This window comes from Ranitomeya imitator, chromosome 3 (genome assembly GCF_032444005.1).
Source record: "Ranitomeya imitator isolate aRanImi1 chromosome 3, aRanImi1.pri, whole genome shotgun sequence".
Taxonomy (NCBI): Eukaryota; Metazoa; Chordata; class Amphibia; order Anura; family Dendrobatidae; genus Ranitomeya; species Ranitomeya imitator.
The window spans coordinates 669,041,735-669,054,225 of record NC_091284.1 but is presented as its reverse complement, the minus strand read 5'-3'; the positions used below and the strand labels follow the sequence as shown (position 1 = coordinate 669,054,225).

Below are 12,491 nucleotides of genomic sequence, written 5' to 3'. Positions count from 1 at the left end.
GCCGTTTTTTGCTGTAATTAGTTACAACCCGTCATAATAGATACCAATAGTGTGATATTGACTTTTTCATTTAGAAAGCAAAACAAAGGCTCATTACCATGTATTCCTGCTCCCTTGGAAAGCGCAGTATACCCGCGTCATGGGGGACTTAGGTTAGGACAGAGTATTGGCCTTTTATTATAAATAATGAAGGTTTCTGTTCATGCAGAAATTCTGAAATCTAATCAATACAAAGTAGCATAGCCTTCTCTTACGATTGCACAAAACCAACAAATTTGATATTGCTACTTATTCTCCTATACAAATATTGAAATATATAGAGATCTTTTTTATTTTCGTCAAAGAATTTGTTCAGAGTGTGCACAGATCTGTGTTGGCAGCAGATTTTCCTGCTGCAAATAGTAGTGCGTTAGCAGGAAAACACTTAGTGGGGGGGGGGGAAGCTAATTTCTACTTGTTTTTTTTTCTATTTCATTTGAATGGGTGAAAAACACAGCAAAGACACTGAAAGAATTTTTATGCTGCAGATTTAATTAAAAAAAAAAAAAAAAAAAAAAGGCTGTGATGGTTCAAATACGCAAAGAAAAAATAAACAGTGCGTATGCATGAGATTTCAGAAATATTATTCACATATTTGTTTATCTACCGTGTATTACAGTTTCTGTTAGGGGTTTGGTATTCTTGACAAAATAGCACTGAATTCCTTCTGGCTGATTGGCTGGTTTGATCTTTAATGACCAGGCCAAATTTTTGAAATCTGACCAGTGTCGCTTTGTGAAGTAACAACTCTGGAAAGCTTCAACATATCCCCGTGATTCTGAGATTTTTTTTTTTCCTGACACATTGTAGTTTATGTTGGTGGTAAATTTAGGTTGATATGTTTTGCATTTTTGTAAAAAATATTGTAATTTTGGCAAACATTTTGAAAAAACATTTTGTTCTGAGCGTCTCATCCGTCCTCCCCGCAGGCCCCGGATCCAAGATGTCCACGGGGCATTCCGGGTCCTGCAGGGACCGTGATGTCCCACCCTGGGACAAAGTAAAAAAGTTTAAAAAAAAAATATTTACATGTGTGGGGAAAAAAAATAAAAAATCCTAAATAAATGAAATAAAAAAATATTATTCCAATAACTACATTTGTTTATGTGGATAAGAAAACAACAAAAGTACACATATTTAGTATCGCCGCCTCCGTAATCACCCGACGTATAAAACTGTCCCACTAGTTAACCTTCAGTGAACACCGTAAAGAAAGGCAAAAAGCAACGCTTTATCATCATACCGCCGAACAAAAGTGCAATAAGACGCGATCAAAAAGATATAAATAACATGGTACCGCCGAAAAGTCATCTTGTCCCGCAAAAAACGAGCCGCCATACAGCGTCATCAGCAAAAAAATGAAAGTTATAGCCCTCAAAATAAAGCGATGCAAAAATAATTATTTTTTCTATAAAATAGTTTTTATTGTATAAAAGCGCCAAAACATTAAAAAATATAAATGAGGTATCGCTGTAATCGTACTGACCCGAAGAATAAAACTGCTTTATCAATTTTACCAAATGTGGAACGGTATAAACGCCTCTCCCAAAAGAAATTCCCAAATTGCTGGTTTTTGTTCATTCTGCCTAACAAAAAGAGATTAGGCCTGGGGTGTGTTGGGGTTAGGGGTGTGGTTAGGGTTGGAGTTAGAATTGGGAGGTTTCCACTGTTGACACACACCAGATGCTCTGCAAACACATCATGACGTCCGATCTCAATTCCATCCAATTCTGCGTTGAAAAAGTAAAACTGTGCTCCTTTCCTTCCGAGCTCTGCCGTGCGCCCAAACAGTAGTGTACCCCAACATATGGGGTATCAGCGTACTCAGGACAAATTGGAAAATTGTACAACAACTTTTGGGGTCCAATTTCTGCTGTTACCCTTGGGAAAATACTAAACTGGGGGCTAAAAAATCATTTTTGTGGAAAAATAAAGATTTTTTATTTTCACGACTCTGCATAATAAACTTTTGTAAAACGCTAGAAAAGTTACTTGGGGGGGTCTAGTTTCCAAAATGGGGTCACTTGTGGGGGGTTTCTACTGTTTGGGTACATCAGCGGCTCTGCAAACGCAGCGTGAAGCCTGCAGACCATTCCATCAAAGTCTGCATTCCAAAACGCCACTTCTTCCCTTCCGAGCTCTGCCATGCGCCCAAACAGTGATATTCTCCCACATATGGGGCATCGGCGTCCTCTGGACAAATTGCACAACAAGGTTTCGGGTCCAATTTCTCCTGTTAGCCTTGGGAAAATAAAACATTGGGGGCTAAAAATAATTTTTGTAAAAAATAAGATTTTTTTTAAAATTTTTACGGCTCTACATTATAACTTCTTTGAAGCATTTGGTGGTTGAAAGTGCTCACCACACATCTAGATAAGTTCCTTAGGGGGTCTACTTTCCAAAATGGTGTCACTTTTGGGGGTTTCCACTCTTTAGGCACATCAGGGGCTCTCCAAATGAGACATGGCGTCCTATCTCAATTCCAGCCAATTTTGCATTGAAAAATCAAATGGCGCTCCTTCCCTTCCGAGTGCTGCCGTGCGCCCAAATAGTGGCTTACCCCCACATATGGGGTATCGGCGTACTCAGGACAAATTGTACAACAACTTTAGGGGTCCAATTTCTACTTTTACCCTTGGTAAAATAAAACAAATTGGATCTGAAATAATTTTTTTGTGAAAAAAAGTTAAATGTTCATTTTTTTTTTAAACATTCCAAAAATTCCTGTAAAACATCTGAAGGATTAATAAACTTCTCGAATATGGTTTTGAGCACCTTGAGTGGTGCAGTTTTTAGAATGGTGTCACACTTGGGAATTTTCTATAATATAGACCCCTCAAAGTGACTTCAAATGTGAAGTGGTCCCTAAAAAAAAAAAATGGTGTTGTAAAAATGAGAAATTGCTGGTCAACCTTTAACCTTTTTAGAACTCCCTAACAAAAAAAAATTTTGGTTCCAAAATTGATGATGTAAAGTAGATTTGTGGGAAATGTTACTTGTTAAGTATTTTGTGTGACATATCTCTGATTTAAGGGCATGAAAATTCAAAGGTAGAAAATTGTGAAATTTTCACCAAATTTCCATTTTTTTCACAAATAAGCGCAAGTATTGTCAAGGAAATTTTACCACTAACATGAAGTACAATATGTCACAAGAAAACAATGTCAGAATCACTGGGATCCGTTGAAGCGTTCCAGAGTTATAACCTCCTAAAGGGACAGTGGTCAGAATTGTAAAAATTGGCCCGGTCATTAACATGCAAACCACCCTTGGGGGTAAAGGGGTTAAAGAAGATGAATATTCACTGCTCCACACGCCAATAGTCCTTCCACCTCTCATGCTTCCGTGCATAGAGGTGGGAGGGACTATGCGTGTTGGGAGCATTGAATACTCATTTCTCTTTAACCGAAGGCACAGGTGTTAGCTGCAGCAGTCTGCTCCTGACTCCTGTGACCCGCTGCTCCCCCACCCCCTCATCCACAGCCACAGCAGGTACATCCGGACTGTAAGATGCATCCCCCATTTTCCTCCAAAGTTTTGAAGGAAAAAAGGGTGTATTATAGTTTTGTAAATATGGTTACACTTTTTTTTACTTTTCCACTTAGTCACACAGTGGGACATGTATATTTTTTTACTTTTATCTTTGGTGTCATTCACTGCCGTTCTTGTGTACTGCAGTGCATGAGACCTGTAAGTGACTGACTCACGGACAGAGCCTTCAGGATCATGCTTGTACCTGGATCTTACTCTACGTTCACATTTGCGTCTTTGGGCGCAGAGTCTTCGACGCAATGCAAAATGCATATACACAGCGCAGCGTCTTTTTGACACATGCGTCTAGACACTTCGTCAATGTGTTTTTTCTGAAAAGGCGCATGCGTTGTACAATGCAGGTCAACGCAGGCACCTGCACCCTATGTGTTTATCATAGGCACTAGTGTGTTTTTTGGGCGCATGTACGACGCAAGTGCGTCGCATGCGTTTTTGTTTGGAAATTCGGCGCAGACAAAATGCTCCATGTAGCGTTGCCCGCGTCCTGTCTGGTGCACCAAAATGACGCATACGTCAAACAACGCTTCAGAACACATACCGGCACATGACCATGCACCCCACATGTTAAAGATAGGGGTGCATGACGCATGCGTCAGTATCAGTCGACGATGCTGCGCTCAGAGACGCAAATGTGAACGTAGCATAACAAATCACCGTACCCTGGAGTCATCAGATGACCTTAGTGTACCATTGCAGTGATCGGCACCCGCAAATATGATCGCAGGGGTCAATACTAGAGATAAACGAACATCTGCTTCCTCCTTATTCGGCAAGCTATAGCGCTTACTGAAGTTGCATCGGGAACCTGTCTTCCTGGATCCCTCCCGATAGTCATCTGTTCGGCGCCACAGCTGCATGTGTCTCGGCGGTGTGACAGTCACAACACATGTGTGGAGAGCCTGTTGGTTTCTATCACACAGCCGCGACACATTCAGCTGTGGCGCCGAGCAGCTGATTATCGGGAGCCATCCAGGAAGCCGGGTTCCCCATGCAGCTTCTTCGGTAAGTGCTATAGCTAATTTTCTTTTCTATTAGGTCTATGACATCACGCGATTAAAAACGGACTACCTGAATTTTTCTAAGCTCTATGTAGAAACAGATCATTTCCTGTATGAGTCATCAGTCACTACAAAATTCAATGGCGGGGAAGAAGTGATCAGCTGGGTCAGGAGATGAAGAAGGGAATGATTTCTGCAGGGACAAGAAACTTCCTGTTTTCTATATAGAGAAAAGAGACTAATTGGTTAAGTAGAAAGGCAAAATGAGTAAGTGCACATGGATATATATATATATATATACATGTGTATATATACTGTGTGTGTGTGTATCTCTCTCTCTATATAGATATAGATATATAGATATATATATCTGCAATATACTTGAAGGATAGAAACTTTGATAGGTGAGTTCTCTTTATGATTGCAAGTATGTATTGTACCATCTCTGATCCATATTGCGATGTTTTCAGGCTGTTCTGCCATGGTGATTATGCCCAGACTCACAGTACTTATGACTGTTATCAACCTCAGCGCCGAGCACGTCCACTTCATAGAGGGAATCTGTTTTGCTAAGACTTTTTTTTTTCTTTCAATTTTTTGGTTCGTCGCGAGCAGATACAAGACACTAGATGCTAAGTAGCACAGTGGGATGCACTTAAGTTTTGTCTCAGGGTATGGTTAGTAAATGGTGTGCCTGGGTATTCAGAGCCAATGTGCATTTTTATGCATTTTTTTCTTTTTTGGCATACGGCTCATTTATTGCAGAATTCATTTTTCCGGGTGATAATTTTATCCTTGATCAGGCCTATAATATACATATCAGTGTTAGTATGCATGTGTGTATATGAGTATCTTTACATACTCTATAATCTAGCCTGGCAGGAGGCTCTTTGTTCACATTACTGTCCTGGTGGCTCCTGTTTTCATTTTAATCAACTGTTTCTAGTTTCTGGCCTGTATTGTAACAGCATGACGTTTTTGTGTATGCTGGAGAATGTGTTATTTATATGGCTTCAGGGTTTTGACTTTTCCTCTAATAAATCTTCTGTAGGCTATTAAATAGACATACATGTAAGGTCTTTGTGAGTAAGTGGCAGCATTTAATTTTTCTGCGGCCTAATATAAAGCAGGCTGTGTGGGGGATACAGGTTCATGTTCAGTGGACTTTGAAGAAGCCTTTATTGGAAAAGGATGTTCAGGGCTGTGAATCTGATGCATATAATAGATTCTCTTTTCCTGAAAGTTGATCCCTGAGATCACAGATGGTGCTTTTTTTTTTTTTTTAATAGGAAAATTCTCCTCTTTTTGTTTTTTAAAAGGGTTGCCCATTGAAATACTTTTATATCCTATTAGGCAATTATGAGTTAAAGGGAACCTGTCAGGCCCCCCATGCCCTCTAACCAAGCAGCATTCACCTATACGTGATTGAACTCCCTGCCTAACAAGCCCTATACAACGTAATTCAGTTAAATAGATGCTTTAAGGCTATGTGCACACGTTTAGGATTTCGTGCAGAAATTTCCTGAGAAAAAACTGAAATTTTCTGCAAGAAATCTGCATGCGTTTTTGGTGCTTTTTTTTTTTTTTCAGTTTTTTCCGGACATTTCCCAATGCATTATATAGTGGGAAATCCGCACAATTTATGAACATGCTGCGTTTTTTTTACCACGATGCGTTTTTTCCGTGAAAAAAAAATGCTTCATGTGCACAAAAATTGCGGAATTCATTCTAAATGATGGGATGCATAATGTATGCTGGTTTTTTTTGCGTTTTTATATAGAAAAAATGCGAAACAACCGCGAAAAATCAGCAACGTGTGTACGCAGCCTAAAAAGCATTGATATCCCCGTTTGCTGTGCTAATGAGTGCTTTGACTAGTCGATAGGACGTTTGCTTCCCAACGCTAGTCTGCCCTCTTTCCTTATTACGCCTCTATGGACGTGATAACGTAATTTACATGAGGCAGCGTCATTGACAGTACTTCCTAATCTGGCACATGTGTGCCGCTCATTTCGGTAGAGTCAATGCTTTGAAGTCCCTGCTTCAGAGACCCCCTGCACTGTGAATGACTGAAAGTTCTGAAGATTGCTTCCGGCCATGCACAATACGCCTCTAAGGCAGGGAAGAGTACACACCGCTTCAGAGCTGCGTTGATGCTGCCAAAGTGAGCGGATTTGCAGGAGCTGGGAATGAGGCAGTCTTGTGCAAATTGTTATCACACCCCATCGACCGATCAAAGCCCTCATTAGCATCAGTAACAGGAACATTATAAATGCTTTTTAAAAGCATTTATTAAACTGAATTAGATTATGCAGGGCGTTTAATCGCAAATAGGTGAATGCTGCTGAGTTGGAGGGCATGGGGGACCTGACCGGTTCCCTTAATGGAAGGGGATCCTTTCAGTAATCTAGTACACCATGCATGCATATGTGTACGTTGGATAATAGGGTATCCTATCAGTATGCCATTAATCTGTGCTTAAAGTGTTCTACTTCCTTTTAGCTGCCTGTACACATTCGGTGGATAGTCTTTAGGCCAGCAGCTCTGCCACAAACATGTACTCTGGCTAAGCTTTTCTTTATTCCAGTGGGCACATTCACATGTTGATTATTTGGTCCGTATTTTACATCGGTGGTTGTTTCAGTAATTTTTATTGAATATTGAGGAGGGGAAAACTAGTAAAAACAAGGACAATAGGGAGAACTTAGGATATACAATATAGCTTCTTACAGCTTTGAAACAAAGAATACAAATAAGCAAAGAACAGATACAAATTAAAATATTACATGTTTCACGGTGACAGAGCACAAAAATAAGGTTAGAACACAAAATGAATGCCTTATGGGAATACTTTTGTCCAGAGTTACCATTTTTTATATATTTCAGATTATTCACAATAGTATATTTATGTTAATATGTTTTGTATAATTAAATTCTCTCTGATAGCTTGGAATTTAGGAGGTGTAGATTTTTTTTTTTTTTTTATAGTGGGTTGCAATCGAATGTTTCACCACAAGGAATATGTGGATTAACAATGATCTTGATGCAGGGGAAAGATGTTCCATCTCAAGGGAAAGGAGAGCCATTTGGGGCGATGAGATCAATTTTCTTTTGAGTAGTTGGTTGACAAGTAGAGACACTTGGTCCCAAAGATTTTTAATGTTTGGGCATTTCCAATAGATATGCAATAAGTCACCATCAATACCGAATTCTCTCTAACATTTAGGAGAATGATTTGGTTTTTTTTTTGGACAATCTAATGGTGTACAATACCATTTTGCAAAGATTTTATAAGATTTGTGGAGAGACATGCAGATAATAGATTCATAAGTTACGGTAGTTTTAAAGCTTTCTCCCATTGTTCTATTGAAAATGATTTTTTTTAAGTTTTAGTCCCATTTTATCATGTGGGAGCTGTTTTCAAATAAAGTATCGTTATTGAAGTAATTATATAAACTGCTAGTACTCCATTACAATTTGTTTGGGTTTCCCAATAGACTTCTTATCTCAGAAAGAGGAGATCTTCTATTTAACAGTTTTTGAAACTTTTTTTAACAAGTAGGATTTTAAAGAAAGTCGTACAAGACAATCCATATTTCAGTCTTGAGTTCCGAAAGGGATAAACCTTTTCCCGTTGTACAAATTTTTGATCTTTTTATGCCTGCTAAGGACCAAGATGTAGGAATGTTTTCCATACTCATAAAGTCAATGAAAGAAAGTGGAAAATGCTTAGGTTGTCTTTAAGTTCTTCAAATTTTGAAAAAAAAAAAAATGTTTTAACAGGTTTCACCAATCTTTTCCAAGCAACAATAGTGGCTTGAAAAATAGGGTTTGCTGGTTCTGGTAAAGAGGGATTGAATGTTTTTTTTTAAGTTAAAGAGGAATTTAAGCCAAGCATTGGAAGTGTTACTCTTCAACCAAAAAATACTTAATAAGCAACGAATAAAAATTGCAAGATAAGTTGGCGACCCAAGCCTCCTCTAGACTTTTTTTTTCCCATGAAATTCTCTTTGCTATTCTTGCCCTCTTGTTGTTCCATACAAAATTATTTACTAAAGTTTGTAGTTTCATTAAGAAATTTGAAGGGATTGGAAGATGAATGGATGTGAAAAATGACATCAGTATATGTCATCCAAAATCAGGAGTGGAACAATAAGCTAAAAAGTATAATAGACTTACCGTAAATAGAATAGGCTTAAAAATACTGCTGTAAAATACTGACCAAATACTGAATGTGTGAATGTGGTCAAATGAAGCATCAGACGCGTCCTCTTAGAAGAACTGTAGATGGGTTAGGTCCAGATCCTTCCTGCCTGATGGGCAGAATTTTTCAGAAGATCCAGTCAAAATTGTTGAGATTTGCTGAGAAAATCTTATCTCTGAGAGCAACATTGCCATCTATAGCTGATCAGCACATGCAGCTTATAGACGTGATTTGGGTGTTTAGTCATTCTAGATTGTTTTTTTGTTTTTGCCCGAAATAGTGTCATTTTTTTAGGTTCACTTTTTTATTTTTTTATTTTGCTGATTGTCTAGTACAAGTACATCTTCCGCCATGTGTGCTGTTCATCTGCTGAAGGAAAATTGTGGGGCTATTAATTAGCCACATTGTAATTGTGTTTAGTAAAGACTGATTTAGTCATGGTTTACCTCATGGCTGTTTGTGCTAATACTATGTCTTATACCATTATTTGCTGTGCAGGTGCCCAATTGAGATCTCTCCCAATCTTCCTCCCAATGCCATTGAACTAGCAAGTTCAGAAACCGAGGTCCTCCCCCACCTCTCCACCAGACGGAATAAATGCCGTGTATCACCTACCCAGCCAGGAGCTTCTGGGAAGCTGCCACATCTTACTCAGGAGAGGTAGGTACTGCCACTTTACATGTATGAACTGGCACACATAGATATGTAAAGATGTCCATGTTTCCTGGATACACCAATTTTGACTATTTGTGACGGGGGGGGGGGAGGGGGGCAAAGCAGGTACTTTATTTAGCAAATTGTGTATTAAGATATTGTGGTTGACTGTATTTGTCTCTGAGCCTTTTCTTTGTATTACCAGCAGCAGAATGTCGTGGTTTAGTGGCATCTTGGTCCCTAAAGTGGATGAGCGTAAAACGGCATGGGGGGAGCGCAATGGAAAGAAAGGCAAGCGCAAAAATACATCTTTATGTGGCCCACGTTACATGAGCTGCCTTCAGGACCCTGAGATGGAGCTCAATAGCCGCAACAACTTAGGACTCCGATGCACGTGGCAAGAGGACCATTATGGAAAAAAGGGGACAGGGGGTGACCTGGGACTAAAATGTGTTGCCCTTGGCTTTGAGGACGGGGAGGCCAAGTGCTCAAAAATGGGCTCAACTGAAGCAGTTGACATAGATGAGGGTGAACACCATCTAACCCCTAGAGAGTGTTGGGCAAGGATTCTTCAAGTGTTCCAATCAAAGAAGTTTCAGTCTGCCAAACTGGAGCGCTTGTACCAACGCTATTTCTTCCAGATGAACCAGAGCAGTCTGACTATGTTAATGGGTGCTCTGGTGCTGGTGTGTCTCGTGATGCTTATTTTTCATTGCACACACGGTGAGCCCCAGGTACTTTACGTTTCAGTACTTGCTGTGGCTATGGCCCTCTTTCTGTCGCTCATGGTGGTCTGCAACCGTAATGGCTTTCACCAAGACTATATGTGGATTGTGAGTTATCTAGTTATTGCCGTCCTGTTTGCAGTGCAAATTCTAGGGGTTCTTATGGTCACCCCACGTAGTGCCTCTGAAGGGATCTGGTGGAGTGTTTTCTTCATCTACATCATCTACACCCTGCTTCCTGTGCGCATGAGAGCTGCAGTGTTGAGCGGGGTGATCCTGTCGTCTTTGCATCTCATCATTTCTTGGAGGCTTAACATGAGTGATGTCTTTCTCTGGAAACAGGTAAGACCCTTTATGACTCGATCACTTCTAGCTATTTTCTAGCATACAAGGCATTGGTAATATCAGGTGAAAAGTGCATTTCTAGGCTGTGATTCTGAAATCAAGCAAAATATTGATGACACCTGTTTTGTTTTTTTGCTTATTTTTGTGTTTTCTATTCATATCAATGATGGGAAGATGTTAGTGAGATAATAAAGGTTTTATCATCTTGAGTGAAATGGAAAAGCTGTTAAATGAAATAGAAGACGTGTTTATGGATTTTACATAATTTAGTTTATTAATCTGATTTATATAGCCGATTTCTAGGAATGTCAAGTGTTGTTCATAGTGTAAAGGTTTCTTTTAAACACTGAAGATTCTGATGTCAGGTTTTTTAAAGAAATCTAATGCCATTGTAAGAAAGCTTCAGAGCATGGGAATTGTGATCGCCAACAGCATTCAGTGGTTGAACTTCAGAAAGAGATGGCAGTCATGTAACGAATGGTTTCTACAACTGTGACTCTACGGTTCAGCTCAGCTTCATTTGTGATGGTGGGGTTGATTTAACCCCTTAATGACAGCCAATACGTCTTTTAACTGACCTGAGATATAAGAGAATAGCATCCCTATACAGGTGACAATCCAGTAGCTGTCAGCTGTACACTATAGCTGACAATGTGCTGTATCAGCCACAATCAGTGTGTGCACCGTCCAAATCTGTTTAACCCCTTAGATGCTGCTGTCAATAGTGACTACATCATTATAAATGGTTAACAGAGTGTGGGGGCTTCCTCTTTTTCCCAATTGGTGCTCTCGGATCATGATTGTGTGGTCCTGATGTTTGCCATGGCTATTCATGACGAAATAGCGGCCTTACAGTCTGACAGCTGTTGTAACCTGTTCAGAAGTTAGAGGCATTTAGGTGGTAAAAATAGACATTTTCATTTCTGTCATGCCACTTTGCATTAATTCCTGTAAAGCACCTGAAGGGTTAATAAACTACCTGACAACAGTTTTCAATATGTCAGGAGGTGCTGTTTTTAAAATGGTATCACTATTGGGGGTTTCCAATATATAGGACCCCTAAAGTCACTTCAAACATGGATAGGTCCCTAAAAAAATAAACTTTGTACATTTCCTTGAAAAAATGAAAAATTACTGCTACATTTTTAAACCTCCTAAAATACTAACAAAATAAAAGAACACTTTACAAATGGTGCAGATGTAAAGCCGACATGTGGGAAATGTTATTTATTAATGGTTTGCTATGGTATGACTATCTGGATTAAAGGGATAATCATTCAAAGTTAGAAAATTGCTAATTTTTTAACATTTTTCTCAAATTTCTGATATTTTTTTTTATAAATAAACACAAAACATATTGACCTAAATTTACCATTATCATAAAGTATAATGTGTCACGAAAAAACAATCTCAAAATAACTGGGATATGTTGAATCGTTCCAGAGGTATTACCACATAAAGTGACATTGATCAGATTTAAAAAATTTGGCTCCGTCACTAAGGGGTTAACTTGGCTGCCATACACCCCCAGCACTGCTAATCTTGGGGGGAAACAGATGAGACTGATAAAGGCTAATGTGCCCAGTTCATACACTTTTTTTTTTTTTTTTTTTTAAAGGCTACGTCCACCTTCTCAAGCATTTTATTCGATTTCCATTAAATAGGTCTGCTGCTTTGTTTCTACAGCTCCCCTGCAGGCTATGTGTCTCCATGGTAACAGACACCAAACACTGTATAACTTGTTCCTGCAGCCATATGGTTTTTTGTGTGTCCTCTATATATAGCTGTGCTACTTGTGTTATATGTTAATACAAAGTAGGGGACACGTGGAAGAACTGTACAAGCCTGGAGAATTGCATAGAATGGGAGCGAGTTATCAAGCTAAATGAACAAGAATTCTTTGGCAGGATACGCCAAGTAACTGTCTTCCATGACTTTAACAATATAGTGCCACAGTTTAGCCGAAAAGGGCAA

General features: G+C 39.2%; 1 protein-coding gene across 1 annotated transcript in view; it reads left to right on the top strand.

Annotated features, from left to right (window-relative positions):
• The window catches only part of ADCY6 (adenylate cyclase 6), a 299,518-nt gene that overhangs the window by 62,542 nt on the left and 224,485 nt on the right, over window positions 1-12,491 (top strand). Inside the window, exons 2-3 of the mRNA XM_069758332.1 lie at window positions 9,292-9,453; window positions 9,653-10,514. Coding sequence (XP_069614433.1) covers window positions 9,660-10,514 — 855 coding nt within the window. The 5' untranslated portion in view covers window positions 9,292-9,453; window positions 9,653-9,659. The remainder of the gene's footprint in view (window positions 1-9,291; window positions 9,454-9,652; window positions 10,515-12,491) is intronic.